Here is a 20,565-nt window from a genome sequence, read left to right as displayed (position 1 = left end):
TTTTTCCTCAATACTGTTTACTGCCTTTTCTTTTTTAAGATCTATAGCAACAAATGTATTATTAGTAGGATGAAGATGGCAAATAGTTTAAAACCATTAAGTGGAACCAAATGCTCTTATCATTTAGGTAGAGAAGAGGTTGATTCTGTAAAGATTTGTGTCTAGTTCTCTGATGGAAGTCAGTGCAAGTTCCACATTCACAGCTTCCCTGTAACCATACAATGCATTTGCTAAAAGGAAGCACGGACATTCTGGTTGTTCCAGGGAAATCTGTTGCATTAGTTAATGAATTTGCAGGTGAATCAACTGCTTGAAAATGGAAGAAAACACCAGGTAATTTTGGGTAAGATGCAGTACACTGTCAATGTACAAATACAGTACGTAATTACAGCAGTACAGCAGATATAGTGAATTTATCTCATGTGAGTCCTAAATTAATAATAATCACATTTACTGCTCTTCTAAGCTTTTTTTGCCCTGATACTATCATTAGCAGAGTCTGCACAACCTATGAAATTGTGCTCATGCATGTAAGGGAGCGAATTTATCATGCTTATGTTCAGTACTGGCATAAATAAAGATCTAACTCAAGTTAAAACACAGTTTACAATTACAACTCAATGTAAAATGAGGAGAATATTACCCCATTGGGTATACCATTACTTAATCTGCATCTTCAAATCCTCACCACAGCTCAGTTTAGTTTTAAGTGGTTGTTCTGGGTTCAGCAGTAGCAGCTATTTTTCTCCTTCTCAGTAGCTGGTGCAGTGCTGTGGTCATGACTTTCAGCCTGAGAACAGCGCTGATAACACCGATGGTTTTAGTTGTTGCTAAGTGATGTTTAGTCTGACCAAGGACTTTGTGAGTCTCATGCTCTGCCAGGGAGGAGGGGAAGCCAGGAGGAAGCAGAGCCAGGACACCTGACCCAAACTGACCAAAGAGGTATTCCATACCACAGCATGTCATGTCCAGGATGTAAAACTGGGGGCAGTTACCCAGAAGAGGTAGTTCACTGCTCAGGTCGGGCTGGGTATCAGTCAGTGGGTGGTGAGCGGTTGTATTCTCTCCCGTTGTTACTTCCCTTATTATTACCATTGGTGGTAGCAGCAGTGGTTTGTGTTATACCTTAGTTACTGGACTGCTCTTATCTCAACCTGTGGGAGTCACCTTCTTTGGATTCTCCTCCCCATCCCTCTGGGAGTGGGGAGGGAAAGGGGGGAAGTGAGAGAGAGACTGCATGGTTCTGATTTACAGCTGGTCTCAAACCATGACAGTTGTAACAATGGGATTCACATACCATTTTGGGAGAGACCCTGAGCACTTCTGCAGACCTCATCACTAACTCAAATACGCTACACTAGTTAAGGAATCACCTGCAAAAACACACCCAAAACATCCTCCAGCACCTATCCTGCGCACTGCTGCATTGACCCTGGCCACACAGAGCATCCATCTGCATGCTAACAACCATGTGCAAAAGAGCAGACACACCAATATGTGCTTACAGAGTGCTGCCAGCTTCTATGAGATTCAGCAATTCATTTAGCCCCTGTGCCAGGCATCAGTGGATCACTGGAGAACCTCAAACCCCAGTACTCCAGAAAAAACTTAGGGAGGAAATACTGTTAAGTCAATAGGATTTTTGCACTGAGAAAACCAAGTTTTCCTCCTTACACCTTAAAGGCTCAGAAACCAACACATGAGGAGGGGGAAATCAAACAGGCATCATTGAGCTTCCCACCCACTGTTCTTCCCTGGTTCAGGAGCACTTCTGAATACTTCACTGCAGTATCAGATCCAGATTTTGGGAGAGTATCCAGGCAAAACCTCAGGACAATACTGCTTTGCCATTTCTAGTGCTTGTGATCCCTTGTCATGCAGCCAATGGTCATTTTGCCTCTTTCAGCCCCATCTGTGTATTGGGAAACCATTATAACAGTTACCTCAAGACATGCATCAAGTCTCTTATTTCTGTGCTTGGAATCCTTTCACAGTGAAGGTGATCAAGAACTGGCACAAGAGGCATCCTTGGGATGGTCCTGGGCATGGTCCTGAGCAATTGGCTCTAGGTGGCCCTCCCTGAGCAGGGGTGTTGGATAAAAAGACCTCTAGAGGTCCCATTCACCCTCAGCCATGCTGTTGTGTTGTCAAACACTGAGTCAAATATATAGGAACAAGTCTACAGCAGAACAAAGCTCCATCAGTACCTTCTAGATGCTGATTCTGCTTTCTCTGTTGGCTACTATCATTTACCTTACTCATTTTATAGGTACTTAAAAGCCATCTACAGCCCTTACTTAAGCATAACCTGAAAACAGAACAGCTTTTCTGGGCTCATTCCTTACAACGAAGCCTGTGTTTTAGAATGGTAAAGGTGGGGGAAGTAGCAAAATATTTGTGTGTGTGTCAGAAAGCAAAAGAAAAGTAAAGATTTTGATAACATCCATTATAAGATTTTTCCCTACTATAGTTATGGTGATTTTAATGGGAGCTACTTCCATTCACTTTGGTAGAGTTCCTCTCAATTTATCTCTCTATGACAGAAAACAGAGTTTGCCCCTCAGGCTTATTTCCTACATGGACTCTTGAGGAAGAATTCCCTATTACATGCTCATTTAATGCTTTTGAATGTGAATCAACCATTGTGAGTAGTAATGAAAAACGAGACCCAAACCTTAAGTACCTTAACCGGGTATTCCCTGCTTTTAAAACACATAGCAGGGTGGTAATAGCTATCAGGAGACATGGACTAAGGAAGTAACAAAGCATTTCCTTGTGTCTGCCGTGTTGAGAAGCAAACTAATGCAGTTTTATAGACCTCTATTTGCAAGGGAGATAAGAAATGAAATACTGGGGGGTGGGAAATCTTCACTTGTTTCAAGTAAATTAATCAGCTCTGAAATAACTGCCTGGGAAACAGGAAACACAGATACCAAACCAGAAGGACAAATGGAAAGAGACAAGCATGGGCTTTGAACATTATGGTTCTGAAGGCTTAGTCACTGCATTAGCAGAGCACACAAAGAGTCTGGTATTGTCAGGGCTGACATATACAGCACATAAATCCTTATCATGAGGCTCATGTTTCTGACAGCACCATAGCACACAGGCTGTTGCAAAATGCCTTTTGAGAGCACCAACCTCACCACATGTGAAAAGATCGGTTTGCCAGTACAGCACCTGATGCAGGTGAAAGCCTAGCAAGTGCTGTAGTGCACAGCACCTGGAAAAGACCCCCAGGTCAATAGTGAAGCAGCAGTCCACAGGGATGCAAGATAGGAAAGGAGGAGATCCCTGCAGTGTGATCAGACAAGAGTGTGAAAAGATGGACTTGGTATTTACAATGCAATGGTCATCTAACCCATGTAATAAGGGACAGCATGGTAATATCCCTCCCCTGAACAAACAGCACACCAAGTGAAAAATAGGAAGGGTAATGGGGCTAGGAACAGGCAAAATACACCCCTGGGTACCTGCAGGACCATCATCTGCCAAACAAAATGAGTGAGCAACAATATTGCTCTTATACAAGGATGCTATGAGAAAAGCAATGGGAAAAGCAAAGCTGCTGACAGGGTTCAGGGAAGTTGTGAAGATTCAGGGCATTCTTACATAGGTGTTCTGATGGTTTAACAGCGTTTCCTTGTTATTTGCACTTGTCTAATTAAGCTTACTGCTCAGCCTAACATCACATCAGCCTCTATTTTGAAGGCCTGCTGTGCCACAGTGTGGTGGCCTTTCTTGCTTTGCTAGCTTCTGAGTATCTATCTGCCTGCTGTGCTTTTCTGGTTTGATGCTGGAGGCTTTCCTAGGCCTTTGCATTTAGCATCACAGCAGAACTACATAAGCATTACTCTATCTTTAACTTGAGGGCTAAAGCTTTATTGTCTGCAGTACAAACAACTGTTCTGATTATGCAGGCATGGGAATATATCCTGAGAGCTCAAGAATTTACAGGACTTGGAAGCAAGTATCACCATTGTCAATGACTAAAGGTACAATTCCAGCCCTATATGTTAAATTATTTGATTAAATTATCTCAAAATGCTGTTTTTTAAGAACTAGGGCCTGGAATTGCAGCCTTCAAATGGGTTTCGAGTATTTAGGGGCTGATGGATGCTAAAACACCGTTTCAAAGAGTCAGAGTGGGAATTTAAATACAGATAATTGTTCAAGTACAGTGCAGTTATATTATCACAACTTAAAACCACTCAAGATGGCATTTCAAGCATTTGAAGGTAAATGCCTCATTAACAGATTGCTGCTTTTATAGTATGAGTCACTAAGAACTTCTGTTGCGATGATAAAAGCACATTAAAAGCCATCACAAAGAAAAGATCAGCCATGTACAAGACAGTTCCTTCAGGGTGCTGCCTTTTCTATAGCACAGGGCTGAAAACAAATGCAAACCCTCAATTACCAAATACTACATTGTTCCTGGCTAAAGTCTATATTCATTAACAGCATCTGAGCTCTGTATTGATTACTAAACAAGGATGTGAGAAGCCACAAGCTATTTCAACAGGGATTCTCCCCCTCAAACTGGGGTTGCAGATAAGCCTGGCAGGACTGAAGAGCCAGTAACACTGCATGACAGTAATACCTCCCAGTGTTCTTTGTTCAGTGAGTGTGAGGTTTATCCTGTCACCCTTGCCCACTCACCCAAGTCAATGCACACTGAATCTCTTCCATGCCAAGCTATTCTGTGTGTGGTTAAAGCAGGAGCCTTATCCTGAAGCCTTTCCAAGTAGACAGTATTTAAAGAACAGAATCTAATGTTGAAATATCACCATACAGCTCTTGACCATCGTAAGCTTTGCCAAACCTGAACCCCAGAAAATCATCCTTGTTTAATCTATGGATGCAAACCCACAGCGTATCTTGACTCAGTTGAGTCTGCCTGAGTACAGGCTTCAATATTCAGCCCAGTATTTTGGGGCTAGAACATGGAAATCTAGCTCTTAACTCAGGGGAGGAGCTGGCAGGCTAAGGCACACTGAGCTCTGCTGCTCGATAGGGCTGAAGTGCAATGCCTGAGACAGAGACCATTTCAGGAGCTTCAAAATGCTTTGCTGTCCTATGATCAAGCTAAGATTACTTCTGGACCTCAAGGACCCAATTCTCCTGCTCCCACTCTCCTGGATTGGATTGAATTCCTGATATTCAGGGTGTCAGCTGAGACTGAACACCTTGCACAGCACCAATTTATCCCTAGCTAGTAGAGGCTTGTCAATGGAAGCCCAGTTTATTACCGAATTCATTAATAGTTGATGTTAAGGATGTGGCATACAGGCAAGTGGCTGAAAATGAGTGTTACATAACTGCTGTGAGCTATTTAAAATGACATTCTTCTATCTTAGAACCTCAAAAATGAACAAGAGAGAAAAAAGATAAGAAATTCAAGATCTGAAGGCTCCCAACGAAGGCAAGATTGCTCTCCAAAAGGCAAAGGGCTAACGAAGAAACTATGAGTCCTCCTGAAACACCCCATGCATGTAACTTCAGCCCAACACAAATCCTTGTGCTTAATCCTGCTTCAGCCCACGAGCATTTCCCCCCTGTCTCCATCAGGAAGAGTCATGGATCAGAGTCATGGATCAATCAGTGGCCTGAGGAAGATAAACTGGCAGAGACAGCACTCACCTTGGGCACCACCAGCAGCAACAACAGATTACTGCTTATACAGTAATGCTCACCATGCTTCTTTCACTTCTAATGTACATATTTCCCACACTAAACAGTGGGCAGGCAAGAGCAATGCAAAAGGCATTTCTAAAACCAATTTGGACCACCTCCAAAATTCACTTGCTTGCCCATCAGCACCTCATTTCTGAAATGCCCACATTTAAAGCCATTAGACAAGCACGTAAAGACATGGATTAATTACTCATGCAAGGAAGAGCTTCCCTCAACTGAACTACCTGCTTCCTATTCTATAGCATTCTCTTCCAGGCTCACCTCCCATCTACACTCAAAGCAGGTGACAATAACCTTGGCTTAGCAAAACTTACAGTGTTAAGCAGTGCGATGGTCAAGATTTGAATAAAGAAACAGAAAAGAGAAATACCATAGATGTATCCTGATTAACATGTAACTAATATTTCATTACAGTATGGAACAGCTGTAAAGAACATGTCCACCTTAATTATAAACAATTGAAACTTTAATATTGGAGCTATTAAAACTGGTTCATTAACCCTAAGATCTCATTTACAGAGTAAGTAACTTCTGTAGGTCCAGTATAAGGCTTACAGTGATTGAAGTAAGAACAAAGCCAGGAATCGAGGCTTTGTGAAATTCAGTTCAACTTGAAGTGTACCAAGTATTTCTTTCCCATATGGTATCTTCCATTTAAAACAGACATATGACTAAAAGGAGAATGCTTGCTCAGAAAAAAGGCTGTCCTAATGCAAGTATCATTAAAGAAAATAAACATTAAACATAAAGGATGGGAAGGGAGGAAAAAAACCCCTCAAGCTCTTCCAGATGAGCATCAAGCAGTGAAATGTCAAATATGCACAACCTCAAATAATGCATTTAGAAGAACAGTGGCAACTTGAGGTCTGAAACAAACGCCTGTAGCATAAGAGCAAGATATTGCTAAAATCCCCACCATTTATTAACATATGTGCATCCTGAATCACTTCTCCAATCACCATGTGACTGGATAAAAGAAAGGCAGCTCAACTCCTCCACATCAGGTGCTTCTCTCCTGGGATAAAAAGCCAAGGCACTGCAGTGCAGCATTCCTCAGGATGTTCCCCACTCTTTCTGGGATGGGACAGCTTTCCCCTGCTCAGCATGCAGGGATGCGCTGCCCAGCTCTGGGCTCCAATAGGAAAAGGCAGATAGGAGCCAACTACCATCATGTAAGCATCACAGCAATGATTACTGGGACACTGGGCTCCTGCATCCTGAACACAATTCCTACTGCACTGGAAAAGGTGTTTTTTCCTAATCATGTTCCTAATTTAATCCCAGCCTGAAATAAGCTCAGTTATTGCTATACATTCTTGTTTTATTGATATTTATACTAAATCCTTAGTTGCATCATGTATTAGTTCATCTTAAACTGGAACAATGTCTCAGACAATTCCAGTGTTATTTCCCACTTATACAGTTTTTCCATGTTAGCTGCATACTTTCACCATGTGCCCTTATACCTCTCTGCACGTTTCTAACAGTTGATGTTCATATACTGATGGGCAACAGCAAGTGTAAACCAAAGGGAAAGTACAGAAATCTCCAGTACATATATCCCCAGTTTCTGCTTACTTCTTAGCAGCCAAGGAGCAAGCATTCTCTAGTAAAGATGGGAAAGAAGGAACTATAATAGGGAACAGAGGAATTGAGTTGACTCCACAGTCCATTGAGGAATAGTAATGCAAGACTCCACTGAAAAAGACAAACCCAGAAATAAGGGTATTCACATGTTTTCCTACATTATGTGGCTCATAAAGGTAATTCTGCTCTCACGAGATCATTACTCTGTGTACATATGTGATAATCAAGGATAGCATTAGGAGCTTAAAAGCAGATGCGATACAATACAGCAAACCATTTGCCAGGTAATGCTCTGTATTACAACAGCAGGCAGGGAGCCAAAATTGTGTTTCAAACACTGGCAAATGCTGAATTGCTCTGACTGAGATTTATAAGAGACACGTGTTCAGGTAAGCAGTTGTAATCACCACCATATACCTAGATAAAAAAGAGCCATTACAAACTGTGTGTGGAAAACATCCCATCTTTCCCATCAGCAAACAATGGCTTAAAGAAACCTAAATGACACTGGATACATGATCCAGTCAAGGGGAAAGGTGTACTTTTCTGCATGCTCCAAAGGCTGTAACATTTGGCATCTCAAGGAAATCTTGGCACTTCAGCCTGGGATAACAAACATTTCTAGATAATATTCCTTATGGAACCTGCCAGCGTTCAGTGAATGCCACGTTAGTGGTATGCATATAGGACCCTTATCTTAAGGTAGGGACACGGGCACAGTACAGCTCTACTGGCATAGACATTATCTACAGCAAGATCAATCACTCAATCGAAACCCAAAGAGAATTCTGCTTGCATTTCAGAACACCCTTCCATAGAGAAAATAGAATAATACAGCTTCTGTGCTGTAACTATGAAAGTCTTATAGGTTATCCAAAGGATATAGTGTATACTATGTCTCCTTCTGCTGATACAGTTATAGCTTATAAGGAACCCCTGTAATACATATCCCATCAGAGTACTGCCCAAAGTTCTGGATGTATCTCAATGGCACCAGAAAAACCTTTTGACTGGGCCAGTATTGTATTAACATTTACATATTAACAGAGTAGGAAGAAAATCAGGTATTACAGGGATCATAACTCACGATGCTCTTGAAGACACATTAGTCATAACTGAAGATGAGTATGAAGTTCATAATAGGTGTGTTACACCCTCAGAATGCATGAAAATGTCTAACTACAACCATTATATATCATCAGCACTGCACCACTCCACCTGCTCAACTCTGATGAGCCCTGTCACTCACGCTGATATAAAAATGTACATGAATGCACATGTGGGCTGTGGTACAGACATACTTGTCACACGGATGATGATCTCAACTAAATGAACCCCTTTCCATTTACCAAGCACACCAAACACACTTCCCCTGTATTTCTCCACCTATCTACAGATAATGAGATGAATGAATCTGACTGAACCAATATACATAATAATATGAAGAGTGCTGCAAAAAATCTCTGAAGTACTTCCAGTTATTTGATAGGAACTGATAGGCTCCAGCTTATGATGCCCCATGTAACACATTGCCTCAATTCCAAACTTCTGCCTATATCAGATTTCACTGCCTGAAGTTCCCCTTACATTTCTGTGTATCTTTAGATAGATGACAGGCAGACACAGGTGACGGGCAAATATACTTTACAATGGTGACAACAAGAGTGGTTTCATACTGAACCAAGCAGACGTTCCATTTTAAGCTGTATTTGAACTCTTGGACTATAAACCCAAAGCAACAACAACAAAATCCTCATTTTCTGATGAGCTTCTCTCGTGTATACTGCTGAGATTTCAAAAGCTGGCCAACTAAGGCAGGACCTTTGTAATTACAGATATGAGACCATGAAAAAATGACATTTAAGTTCATTTTCTTCGCCTCAATTTCAAAATACACATTCCAATACATTTCAATAGGCACCTTAAGAGTAAGCTGATCAATGCGCTTCAGATGGCTAAATTGCCATTGTGGTCTGAGTGGATTGTTAAAGAGACGCTTCACTGACAGTTCACAGAAGCTATAGGGTTGCAATGCCACAGAGATTCAGGTCCTGATGTATCTTTACCATCATCTACCCCTCTCTCTAAAGCAGCATGGGTGGCCAGACAAGCCACAGCCTTCCTTCCAGGTGCAACCTCTTCAATAAGCCCCTTCTCCAATAACAACCCCCTGAAAAGCAGGTACTTGATAGGCACAGGTATATAGAAGGGGATATACATTGCCCTAGGGTGGCAAACTGATGAATGAAATGCTCTAATGCCCTGCTTGACAGAGCCTACTGCACCTCGAAGGCAGCATTACCACATCTTCCCAACCACCCATTCATCTCAAAGCTATTCACTCATACCTGCAGGCAGCAAGATGTGTGCTGAACACAATAAATGCACCTCATTGCCTGGAGGTAGGGAACAACCCAGGGTCTGCAAGTGTTAGCAGAGATGTGACATGAACTCTCACTTAGCCAGAGTAAAAAGGCCACAAGCTGCTTATTCAACCCACACAGTGACTCCACAGAGCCATATGTTCTTCCCAAACAGATACACACACACGTAAGTCCCAGCCTGTGCAGGCTTTATGAATCCTTGAGCATGCAAGAACATTCCTGCCTCTCCTCAGCATACACGTGAAGTGCTTTGGAAACCATATGCCATAAAGAGGAAATCTCTCGTCAAAATGCAGACCTTCAGGACATCTGTGTATGGAGCCTCTCCATAAATTCACATCAAACTACCAAGGCTCAGGCTTGCAGCACAGCATAACCACCTTGAACAGCATTCCAGCCACATCCTCTGGCATTCCAGGTACTGCCCAAGCAGTAATTAGGAAGACTCAACAACACATTCCCAGGATTGGGTGTTGATTCTGAACCCACAAGACTGCCCCTGTGAGTAGTGAAGCACACAACACATGAAATCCCACCGGCCACTTACAGATATAGGACTTAATGTTTGCTGCAGATAATAGAATCTCATCAGCTCTTATTCCAGCAGGATAATAACAATCTGTTTTATGTCAGATGTTTAAAAACACATGCCATCTCCTCTGGTTATGACAAGAAAGAGCTGCTTCTACAAGGCTTTATTTCACAGTAGCAACAAAATAACACACCACATTGCAATGAGAGCTTCGCATAACCCAGTTACCCAGCACCAAATCACTGCAGATGGGAAAGAACCTGCAGTTTGTGCAGTGCTTATGAAACAGCTGAGATCACAGTCAACAGAGGGGCAAAGCCCTGTGCTTCTTTCTGGAAGACCTATGCAGGAATGGTGTCACAATCATTGCCTGGCTCTCTGCCTCACCTCCACAGCTAAAAAGGGGCATTTGATCCATTATACCCCTGCAATGCTCTGAGTTTGCCTGGTAGAGCCTTGCTTGCTCATCCCCATCACACAAGAAGCCCCAGCTTCACTAAAACACTCAGAGACAGTTCTGACTGTTGAAAACAACCTCAGAGCCCTTTCCAGAAGCACCACACAAGCACTTCCAGCAGCGCTTCCAGCACTCCCCATCTCTAGCATCCACAGCCACACAACCCAGAGAGGCGTTATCAGATATCAATGTGATATGATCACATTGTCAAGCCAACCAGAAGGCAATGCTGCGAGGAATGAGCTGTAGCAGCTGGTGCACTACAGAGGTGACACAGATGTGAAGGGAAAGGGAAGGCTGTGGAGAGGAATGCCTAAAAGGCTTTCAAATATGATCCATTGTGTTTTGTTTGAGAGGAAATGTTTCTTTTTCCCCCTAATTTACAGCTCAAAAATGAACACCTGTTTACTGCATACTCAGCTTTTTCTTATCCATACCCAAACATAGTCCTTGGCAAGGGGCAGGTATCACCAGACCCTGAGGCTAAGCCTTCACAGCCCGAGTGTTAGTTTTATTGAGCTGCTGTAATTCTCTTGGCATCTGAAAATGACACTGTTGGTGCATGCTTTATTCCTACCTTTAAAAACATTAAGGTTCAAGGGGAAGCACATGAAAAGGCTCTAAAATCAATTGTCCATGATCTAAAATGTACTTTAACACACATGGAACATGTTCAGGACTCAGTGAAAGAACAAGTACCAATGTGTCTGGCTCAGGGCTCAATCCTGCAATATGCACTATTGATTCCAGCCTTTTACAGGAGAGGCTAATACCATTTAAAAAAGAATAGTCTCTGCAACAGTATCTAAGCAACTCACCTAACTACTGGACATGTAAATGAAATAAAGGGTTTTATTTCTCCTACTAACTGAATATAGGAAGTACCCAATTTTCCAATGGGGCATTCCTGTTCCAGTGTTTTGGTTTCACCAAAACTTCATTATTTCCTCTTCATTCATAGTTTATAGGTAAAGAGAAAGAGGAAGGCCCTGGTTTCCATGATGGTTCCTACACACATGGCACTGGGCAGAAGTGATGCTAGTTAGACGAGGACACACAACTGCATCTTGGCTCAATTACCCAGGAAGCTTGGTATGGAGCTTTTGCTAGCTTGCTACAGGTTCATGGAGGACAGCATAAAGCATGCCAGCACATGCTGAGCCTGCCAGGAATCCCGCAATGCCTTTGAACCATCAGAAGGAATCTGTACCCACAACAACTCTGTGGTCAAACAAGGAGGTTTGGAGAGAAAATCAAGGGGAAAAGAGGAGAAAAGGGGAGTGGATGGTGGCAGATGGTGGAAGGGACTTAAATCCTAAATAAGCAGGTTGGGCAGAAAATTGCTCTTGAAGCAGGGAGAGTCAGAACAAGGGAAGAGGCAACCTTCCAAATAGATCTGGGCTATTTAGGAACACAGCCATATGGTATTAGGCGACACGTACAGCAACAAGCTCATTTCTGTAGCATACCAGTGGCACTGAGGCGTCAGGGAACACACTGCATTGATTTCCCCTTTTGCACCTTGATATCCTTAAATAACCTCACAGTGTGAGCCCCACTGTCCCCTCCCACCCTAGAAAGCGATAAACAGCACTCCTCTTGCTACAAAAATCAATGATAACAGTAAAACAAATGCCACAGCCATGGTACAAACCAGCTCTTGTGAGAGGGAACAAGCTAAAACACAACAGCACTGCTACTTACATTCTGGTATTGCTGGTCTTGTTGATAATCACAGATTTCCCAGTCTGATCCACATTGTGATCCATCCCAAAGTAAGCTGCCACTCTGTGCACCAACATCCTCTGGTAGGACGACATCTGAGGGAACTTTTTATAGTGATTACTGGGAAGAGAAAGCAAATCACATTGACGAGGACATCCCCCAAGCTACAATGAAATGAGAAGAGCAACACATTCAATAGTTTCTGTGGACAGAAATCTAACCAAAACCATGTCCTTTGTGCATCTACATCTGAGTATTTGCTACAAGAAGGCAGAAAAAAGGAATTACTTTTTGAATGTCTAATAAGGACATTTCCATGTGCTGTACCAAGACAAAGCTCATGCCTTCATGGTATCACCAGTGTTCTATCTATTGGGAGGAGCCTGTCACCTAACCCCATGCACCCACTGTACAAACAACCCTGCAGATATGAGAGACACTGGCTGCAGCTCTCTGCCTTTCCCCCAAAGGGGGTGATGCTGAAAACATCTAGCTTGGCAAACACTCCTTTTTTCTCTCTTATGGACAAAAATGCTTATTTCCCATCAGCACAACTTCTCCTCTGCTATTATTCTGACACTATAAAGCTGCAGACACATTTCATTATACAGAGTACGTGGTAGCAAGAAACCCTCTACCCAACTTCAGTTCTATTTTACAGTGATTTATAACATGCACACAAGGAAACCCATGGGGCAGCGTATTTGATCATCCTCTGCACTGAAAGCTTCAATTATATTGTTGGACCTAAAAGAGCAGGGCCAGGGCAATTACAACACCATAAAAAAGGGAAAGGTATCTCCTGCGTTTTAAGTGGTACCACCACATATCAGGAAACAAAAGCCTGATGTGATCCACACGTGTGACTTCATAACCAAGCATGGAAAGGTGACTTACTTGTTGTCACTAATAAAGTCAATAATTTCCTGCTCCATTTTCAAGAGAATCATTCTGTCCCTGTCAAAAAGAAAAGGATTTACAGCATCAGTTACCAATGGACATTTCAGATGAAGAAATGAATGTATCAATGTTCATAAGGCAACTCTGCAAGTGCTGAAGCTGTCTTGATTCAGAATGAAAGATGCTTTGCCCTGGCACATCTGGAGAAGGTCGCTGCTTGCTTCTGATGACATAAGTGACTGATTTAGATCTTTCTGAAGCTCGGCTATGGTCTGAGAGTGCTTCTAGCCACACCAGACTGCGAGCATAGGAAGGCTCTGACTGCTATGGATTGCTTTGCTCCCTTTTCACCTGTTTGCTGGAGAAAGAGGTTTCCAGCTCACCCAGTTCCTAGGGAATGAGAAGAGCTGTTACCCACAGAAACTGCCAACATGTTGTCTGAGACACATCTTCCAGGAGGCACAGATCTGCAGGTGAGAAGACTGGGCATACCTAACCTAGATAGAGAGCACAATACAGAACACCTTTGGACTTTAGCTTCCCAGGAGGCTATGATGCAGCATTCCTCAGTCAAATCGCTCTGGTTTCAACTGGAAGGACTCAAATGTGCCTTTTTCTCCTTCTTTTCTGCCAAAAACATCCCCAAATTTCCACATAACCATGTTTTCCCTAAGCTTACAGAGTCCATCACTCCTTAGCTCTTCTGAACAGTCTCATTTTGTGCAGATAAACCAATCTGAGGACCTTCAGTCCTCTCTACAAGAGGTTACACAAGCTGTTAGGTACCCAGTTAACCCTAGCTCTCCTATCAGTGCAGAACCACATGTTACCTATTTAACAGGTCCAATTGAAATGAAGGTTGAAAATAAACATATCAAAATGGCAGACATCCTTCCTTAAGACATTTAGAGGCAAATTCAACAAGGAGATAAGCTTTAACAAGGAGATAAGCTTGTTGATCCAAATGGAAACCATGGGAATACTGAGAACAGGAACTGGCACTGTGCACAGAAATATCATTGTGTACAGCACTGCCAAAAGGAAGCTACTTTATACACAAATCTCCCACTGCAATGGCTATAATATATTACTGCTAACATCACACAGCTATGGGGAAGAAGGTAAAGACAAAGACCAGATGCTGCTGAAAGTGAAGCGAAGCAATGGGTGACTGAACAGGGGAGGAGCTGATAGCTTTTCATAGCTTTATGCTCAGTTAACAGCCTACCTCCTTTACGTTTTCTTTCATAACCATCTCCAGAACTCATAAAACACAGTGCACAGTTATGGGAGCTCCAAGACTGCCAGCTCTAATGCAGAAAATACCTACCTGGGGTTATTCTTTAATGTGTTAATGAGAAACTCGTGCAAATCTATGCCTGTGGAGTCCGTATACTCTTGACTGCATTCTGAAAGATAAAAAGCAAACATCCCCCCTCATTTATTTCATCTCAATGGTTATAATTAAGTCATGCTATAAACTAAAATCCATTTCTCATCAACAATCTGAAAGCATATGCTTGGAAAGAAAATGTTCATGTGGAGTTTAGCCAAGGAAGGTCCTTGCTTGGAAGCATGGGGTGGACTTCTAGTTCCTCTGTGCTGCTCTGCTGTGAACACAGCACCAAAACCAGACACCGATGGAAACCTTTGGTCATTGGAAAAGCATAGGAAACCTTCAATGCCACTAAAGACTGCCAAGTTCTTCCTTTAAACTACTAAAGAAAACCTGATGAGAATAAAACCCACCTTTTATTCATCAACATCTCTTTGAATCACTTAATAAATGCTGTACATGTGGCACATGAGGCATCGCGCCAGCACGGATCTTATTTGCATTGACAGGCTGAAATCCAGTCACGCCTGAGAGTGGGTGGCTAGGAGGGATGTGTGACAGTAGGCAGAATCAGCTTCTCAGCCTTGCTGCATCACCTGACTCAAAGGCACACATAGATCCTCACACTGGTGTGAACTGGGAGAGCTCCATTGAAGCCAAGTGACAATTCACACCCAGGTTAGCAATGGTTATTTCTGGAGAGATTACATTGCACCTTCACACCATGCCCTCATAAAGAGATGCTGGGTTTGCTTTAAACACCAGATTTAGATGCAACATCTTTTCTGCACAACTCTTAGGAGGTGATAACAATAGACTGCAATGCAGGTCAAATGTCATGAATGGATTTCTTTACAGCATCTAAGAGAAATTCCCCATCTTCTCCACAGTGAAGAAGATTACTCTCTATTTGCATTGCACAAGTGACATGCCAATGGGGAAAAAGTGCATCAGTTTTGCACTTACCTTATAGAATCAAACATACATTACCTTATACAATCACGTTTACATATGTATGTGTTTATACCAACACAGCTAAGTATTCAGAGGAATGATCTTACATTAACAGAGCAATGATTTTACATTGAATAGCCTCCAACACCAAACCTCAATTTGAAAGGTTTCTTAACTCTCAGAACCCAATGTCTGTATGTAAACCACTCATGCATGCACATTCCAGGTTCTGAACCTTCTCACTGTATGAAAGCACTTCTGTGTATTTATACCTAATAAAGAAATGCATGCTTATAGAAACATACCAGCAGTAATGACAACAATATAAATATCTTTAAGTTCACCTTTTGATAACATTCTGATCTTGGCTTTTTCACTGTTTTTATCTTTTTCTTTATTTCTTTCCTTCTCTTTTTCTTTCTCGGACTCATCTTTACTAGATTTATCTTCTTCTTGCAAGCTAGGAAAACTTGAAAGGTGCAGTTGGATTGATTCCTGTTGGGAAAAAGAGAAACATAAATTCAGGGGCAGATTCAATAAGCTTCCCATGGCTCCCAACCTGCAGAGAGTTGGATTTAACTAGGTGTAATTGGAACTAGAAAAGCTGAAGCCAGATACATTTCTTTCCTATTTGACAAATGATATTGTTTTTCCAGGAGAATAATGATGCTTTCAATGCCAGGTTCTAGTGGTGTTTTCTTTCCCTCATACTTGAATACTATCAACTTTTAGTCCACCTCTATTAAAGGCACTATATTGCTCTACACTTTACTACTTCTCACTAGAATTAAGACTTACAACAGCGAAATACACTTTATATGGGCTTTAAGTAAGTCTAATTTAATTAATACTATACACCAGGTGATGATCAATGGGCAGATGTCTGAAAAATACAACTTCTTTGCCCCTCACTAAAAGTCCTGCATGTTCATATGAGCTGCTTTGGACATTGGGGTATGAATGAGACTGAGCTACTGAGCTCAAGATAGCACAGGAATGCCTAGAAGTTGTAACTCAGATATATACAAGAGGGCTTACTACCTGATCAGGTACTTTACATACAAAGGCATGTGGAGGCGAGGCTTTACAAGAGGGATGAAATGTGCCCTGTGATTCCTAAGCAAGTTGTGCTAAGTGAACTTCTCCAATGCATCACAAGTGTTATCCTCAAAAATGCAGTATTTCAGAGACTCTGAGTCGCTTTGAAAGCATATTCTGCCTTTCTAAAGCTAATGCAAATTGAGAACTCAAGCTGGCTTGCATTTTCTGATTTGCTTTAAAGAAGCTGCTCCCCACTTAAATCATTACTTTATATACTGGCTTTAAGAAAACAACTTGTTTTCTTCTGCTGTTACCATGGCATTATTTAGATATTCCAAGAAAAACCAGTCTGGTTGGTCAAAACTGAAGGAACCATACTGTGTGGTCATGTGCTTTGGGAGAAAAAGGTGGACAAAATAACACTATATGCTTAAGTAGCATCATTGGAACGCTCATTTGAATTAAGCTGTCCCAAAATGCCCTGATAATTCAGTTTTCCTTAATAGAGTCCTGAATGCCTGATAATTATTCTTTTTGGGTATCACCTTAATGAAACCCAAACTCAGCAACACTGGAGAAAATCCAGTTTCTTGAATGCGAGTAAATCCCTTTCTTCATCAGCTTCCAATGAATACTAGCATACCAAAATACCAACGCAACACTTTAAAGGGGTTGGGTTTGGCTTTTAAGCAACCCGACCATTCTGAATTCAAAAGATGCTTTCAATCAGGCATCATTACAAATAGTAGGTTTCTGAGTTTTCCTACAACTACAAATCAGCCACCACAACACATGGAAGACAAGCTCCTAACAGAACAAGAGCAGCATAAACATGCCACAGGAAGACAGAAATTCATCACTTCTCATCAAGTGACTTTGTGTGAGGTTTCAATGTGGCACAAAAGACTCGAGATGAAAAGCACTGTAAAAGAGAAACAAAGCCCTAGAGCCCAAATTTATCCTGACCTACTGCCCTTAATTCCTACTCCTGTTAGTTTTAGCTGACAGCATTAGAAAACATGGAGCCTACAGAGGGAAAGAGTGGGAACTCTTGGTCATTAGAGGCAAGGATCATAGGATACATAAAACAGTGTTTGTTAACCTCCTTGGCTGCACTAGGAGGACTAAGGTTATGCCTGCTTTCTTTCACTTCACATGGCAGTTCTATTTCTCATTCAAACAACAAACTTGGGATCAATCCCTGGCAAAAGACCCCAAAGGATAACTCTGATTCCTGCACTGCCTGGAGCAGAGCTATTCAAAACAGGAGAAAAATGTAACTGGCTGTGCTGTTCCCAGGATATTAATCCTGACCTTGACAGTGTCCATTAAAATGCACTTAGGAAAGGAAAAACAAGACTTTACATATAAGCACACAGAGGAACATAGAGTAGCTACCGTCTTACATGTAACGTATTACTTGTATATAGGCACTAGATGAAACACACAAAGGCTGTCGCGTCGTGTGAAAGCAAAGCTACTATATATTTTCTTAGATTTTTATTGATTTTTTTCTCAATAATAAAATACAATGTTAATAAATACATTGATACAAGGTAAATATAGTGAACAACAAAATAAATGTTCAAATTGCAATAATACACTTCTTGGTCAATAGTTTAACATTGAAGGCAACATTCCTTTGAAGTAAGGACATAGTGAACCATCAGGTAAGCGTTCAAGATCAAGTAATACAGGTAAACAAGTCTTTTCCCTATACAGGAAAATGAAGGCAAGTGTTCAAATATAAATACAAACATCAGGTCTGCAGTACAATCCATACTCAGTCGTTCTGGCAATGTACTGTACATTCTCTGGTAATCAGTTCCCTGTGCTTTGTAAACCATGAAGATAAAATAATAATGAAGAAAGAAAGAAAGAAAATCCAAACTGAATTATAAACTACCATGCGCTGCTTAATACAATCTCTTGCTGCTATTCTCCTTTTGATTCCCCATCAAACAATAGAAAATACAAATGAAAGCAGAACAAAAGCCACACATCTTGAGGAACGCGAGTTGAGCAGAAAGCGGATACCTACAACAGAACAACTGATAACATAACCTGCCCGTCTGCTGCATAAGCATCATTGTAGAGCAGTAGAACATCTACGTGTCCCCCTGCTAAACAACCTGGTTTTTGGTCTTTAAAAAAACAACAACTTAAAAAAATAGAAAGATCTCTCCATACTTTGAGCCAAGAGGAGAGCTGGATTTGTTCCATTTCAAGTCAATAGAAGAACAGTGAGAAAGTACACTTAGATGTGACATTTGGGTTTTGTGCTAAGCTCACAAGAAGTCGCTTGCTCAAGCTCTCTCGATGGTTGATCTCATTTGCACATCAACAGCTCATAAATTAGAGGCAGTGCTCTTAACAGTTAGCTTTGGGTTCTTTTAATCCTTGCCCTTACCAGGCAAGCAAAGAGTATTTGAGGTTTTCCTTTTGCTTTTTTGGGTTATGTTTTTGCAGTTGGCCTACAAAGATTGCCACCAGTCTGAGGGGATGGGTACAGGGGACAGAACTCTGCCAGCTGCTGGGGATACAACACTGCCAGCACAGATAACAACTCATATACACACTTTTTGATACCGGCAAATCTACACCAAGAGCTCAGAAAACAAGTGCCACTCAGGAGGAGGCATCCTCAGCTCTACCAAGGTGTGTCAGAGAGCAAAGCACCTGTGCATTATGTGTGCAGGGGGACACTGATATGAACTGGAGTCTCAGAGGAACCAGAAACCAGAGCATATTCATAACTGTATCTGGTGCAGCCTCCAAAGAGATAACCTTAGAGAAAAGATCATATTAATATTCTGATTGTTACTACTTTTTTAATTTTAGAATCTGAATTCTTTTGAATTCTTTTCCATTTGGTGAAATTTTCAGGGGGTCTGGAAAAAAAAGCAAACAACACCCTGTGATATGGCATAAAACTAAGGTTTCCAAATCAAATTCACGCTAAACCAGATAACTCCATCAAAAACACATTCATTGTCGGATGTAATTTCCCCCCTCCCCAAGAAACACGTTGTTAAATGCCCAGTTAAGTAACACAATCATGCAACTGAACATAGACATCAACCATGCAGCTAAGGGCAATGATTGCAAGCATACCTGATTGTCATGAAGGTTCTCCGCTGCTGGGCGCGGGGATGACTCTTCACACACAGCAAGGCTCCGGACAAGTTTTCCTTTAGCTCCTGACTGAATGACAGAGAGAGAAAACAAACCAGAGAACACTGCTACTGACCCCAAGTCACATCAGCTGCACCCAATAGCTGTCCCTAAATACCCCAACTAACAACTACCCACTGAGCCAACAAAACTGGATCTGCCTTCGATGCACACAGAAGAGGATTCCAAGCAGCAAGGCATTTGCCACACAGGGGAGGTGGTGGGTTTCAGTTTTGCTTTTAATAAATGTACTTTAGTACTTAAATAGGACTTTAAATGTACTTTAGTACTTAAATAGTACTTTAGTACTTCAGTAGATGAACTCAAAGGTTCCTTTTGTAATCTGGGTTTTAGTTAGTTTGTATGCTTGCTTGCTTGGCCTCTTCCCCCCCATCTTCTTCCAGCAGGATTATATCCAAGGAACTTGGACACTAAAATGTGCAAGCTTTATGGATCTACACTTGGAAAATTAAAGATAGGTTTTTAGGGGTTTTTTGCTCCTAACAGCTCATTCCTGCCCTGCTTAGGGAGCTACTCAGTCTCTGTTTCTTTATGTCGAGTCCATTAAAACAAAGTTCAAACAAAAACGTTAATTACTACAGCACAAGGAACAAGCTTTTCCCTTCCCCACTGGATACAGAAGCACACATCCCATGCTCTCTAACACAAGTGCACAGCGAGCAAGGCAGCATAAAAGTACGATGGATAAATAAAGGGGAGCCTGACATGTTTTATCTAGCAGAAGTCCTTTGTGCAATGAGATTATGGGGTTAGGGGA

General features: G+C 41.7%; 1 protein-coding gene across 1 annotated transcript in view; it reads right to left on the bottom strand.

The window, feature by feature from the left end:
- The window catches only part of ARPP21 (cAMP regulated phosphoprotein 21), a 118,167-nt gene that overhangs the window by 64,541 nt on the left and 33,061 nt on the right, over positions 1-20,565 (bottom strand). The window contains exons 5-9 of the mRNA XM_034066498.1: positions 19,728-19,817; positions 15,917-16,067; positions 14,613-14,691; positions 13,280-13,339; positions 12,362-12,502 (exon numbers count right to left, since the gene is read on the bottom strand). Of these exons, the coding sequence (XP_033922389.1) occupies positions 12,362-12,502; positions 13,280-13,339; positions 14,613-14,691; positions 15,917-16,067; positions 19,728-19,817 (521 nt within the window). The remainder of the gene's footprint in view (positions 1-12,361; positions 12,503-13,279; positions 13,340-14,612; positions 14,692-15,916; positions 16,068-19,727; positions 19,818-20,565) is intronic.

This window comes from Melopsittacus undulatus, chromosome 1, assembly GCF_012275295.1.
Source record: "Melopsittacus undulatus isolate bMelUnd1 chromosome 1, bMelUnd1.mat.Z, whole genome shotgun sequence".
Classification (NCBI taxonomy): Eukaryota; Metazoa; Chordata; class Aves; order Psittaciformes; family Psittaculidae; genus Melopsittacus; species Melopsittacus undulatus.
This window is presented reverse-complemented; position numbering and strand designations above follow the sequence as displayed.